This window comes from Meleagris gallopavo (genome assembly GCF_000146605.3).
Source record: "Meleagris gallopavo isolate NT-WF06-2002-E0010 breed Aviagen turkey brand Nicholas breeding stock chromosome 24 unlocalized genomic scaffold, Turkey_5.1 Chr24_random_7180001851179, whole genome shotgun sequence".
In the NCBI taxonomy this organism is placed as follows: Eukaryota; Metazoa; Chordata; class Aves; order Galliformes; family Phasianidae; genus Meleagris; species Meleagris gallopavo.
In genome coordinates this window covers 1-483 of record NW_011100211.1, presented here as the reverse complement: position 1 = coordinate 483, position 483 = coordinate 1, and the positions used below count along the sequence as shown (strand labels likewise).

At 48.4% G+C, this 483-nt stretch overlaps 1 protein-coding gene across 1 annotated transcript; it reads right to left on the bottom strand.

Annotated features, from left to right (window-relative positions):
* On the bottom strand, positions 1-478 carry LOC109364217 (neurofilament medium polypeptide-like; the record flags this gene model as incomplete). Its single annotated transcript, XM_019610855.1, has 1 exon — positions 1-478. A coding segment is annotated over one exon (456 nt), but the record flags the coding sequence as incomplete, so codon positions are not given.
* Between the last annotated feature and the right edge of the window lie 5 nt (positions 479-483).

Below are 483 nucleotides of genomic sequence, written 5' to 3'. Positions count from 1 at the left end.
TTTAGCTATAATTGAGTTTAATTCACTCTTTAATCTCTTTTACTACAGCATGTGAAGTAACTTTCTCCACTTTCTTAGTGGACACCAATTTCTCCTCAAAGCTCTCTTCATGTTCCTCCACCTTCTGAGTGACCGTCACCGACTTTGTGATGTAGGTGGTTGTACTGTCCCCTCCTTCACTTGTGATTTTCTCTGCTTTTTTGGTTACTACAACTTTCTCACCCTTCTCATCGACAGGGCTCACGTCGAGGCCATTGGTGACAACGCTCTTCTCTTCCTCCTCAGCCTCCTTCTCCTTGGCCTCATCCTTCTTCTCCTCCACTTCGCCATTCACCGCAATGTCTTCTTTCCTGGCTTCCTTCGACACCTCCACCTCAGCGGTGACTTTTGTTACCTTTGTGACAGTGACGCTCTCCTCCACCACAGCCTTTTCATCTTTGAGCGGGGAGGACGGCTTCTCTGGAGAGCGAGGCTTCTCTGGCG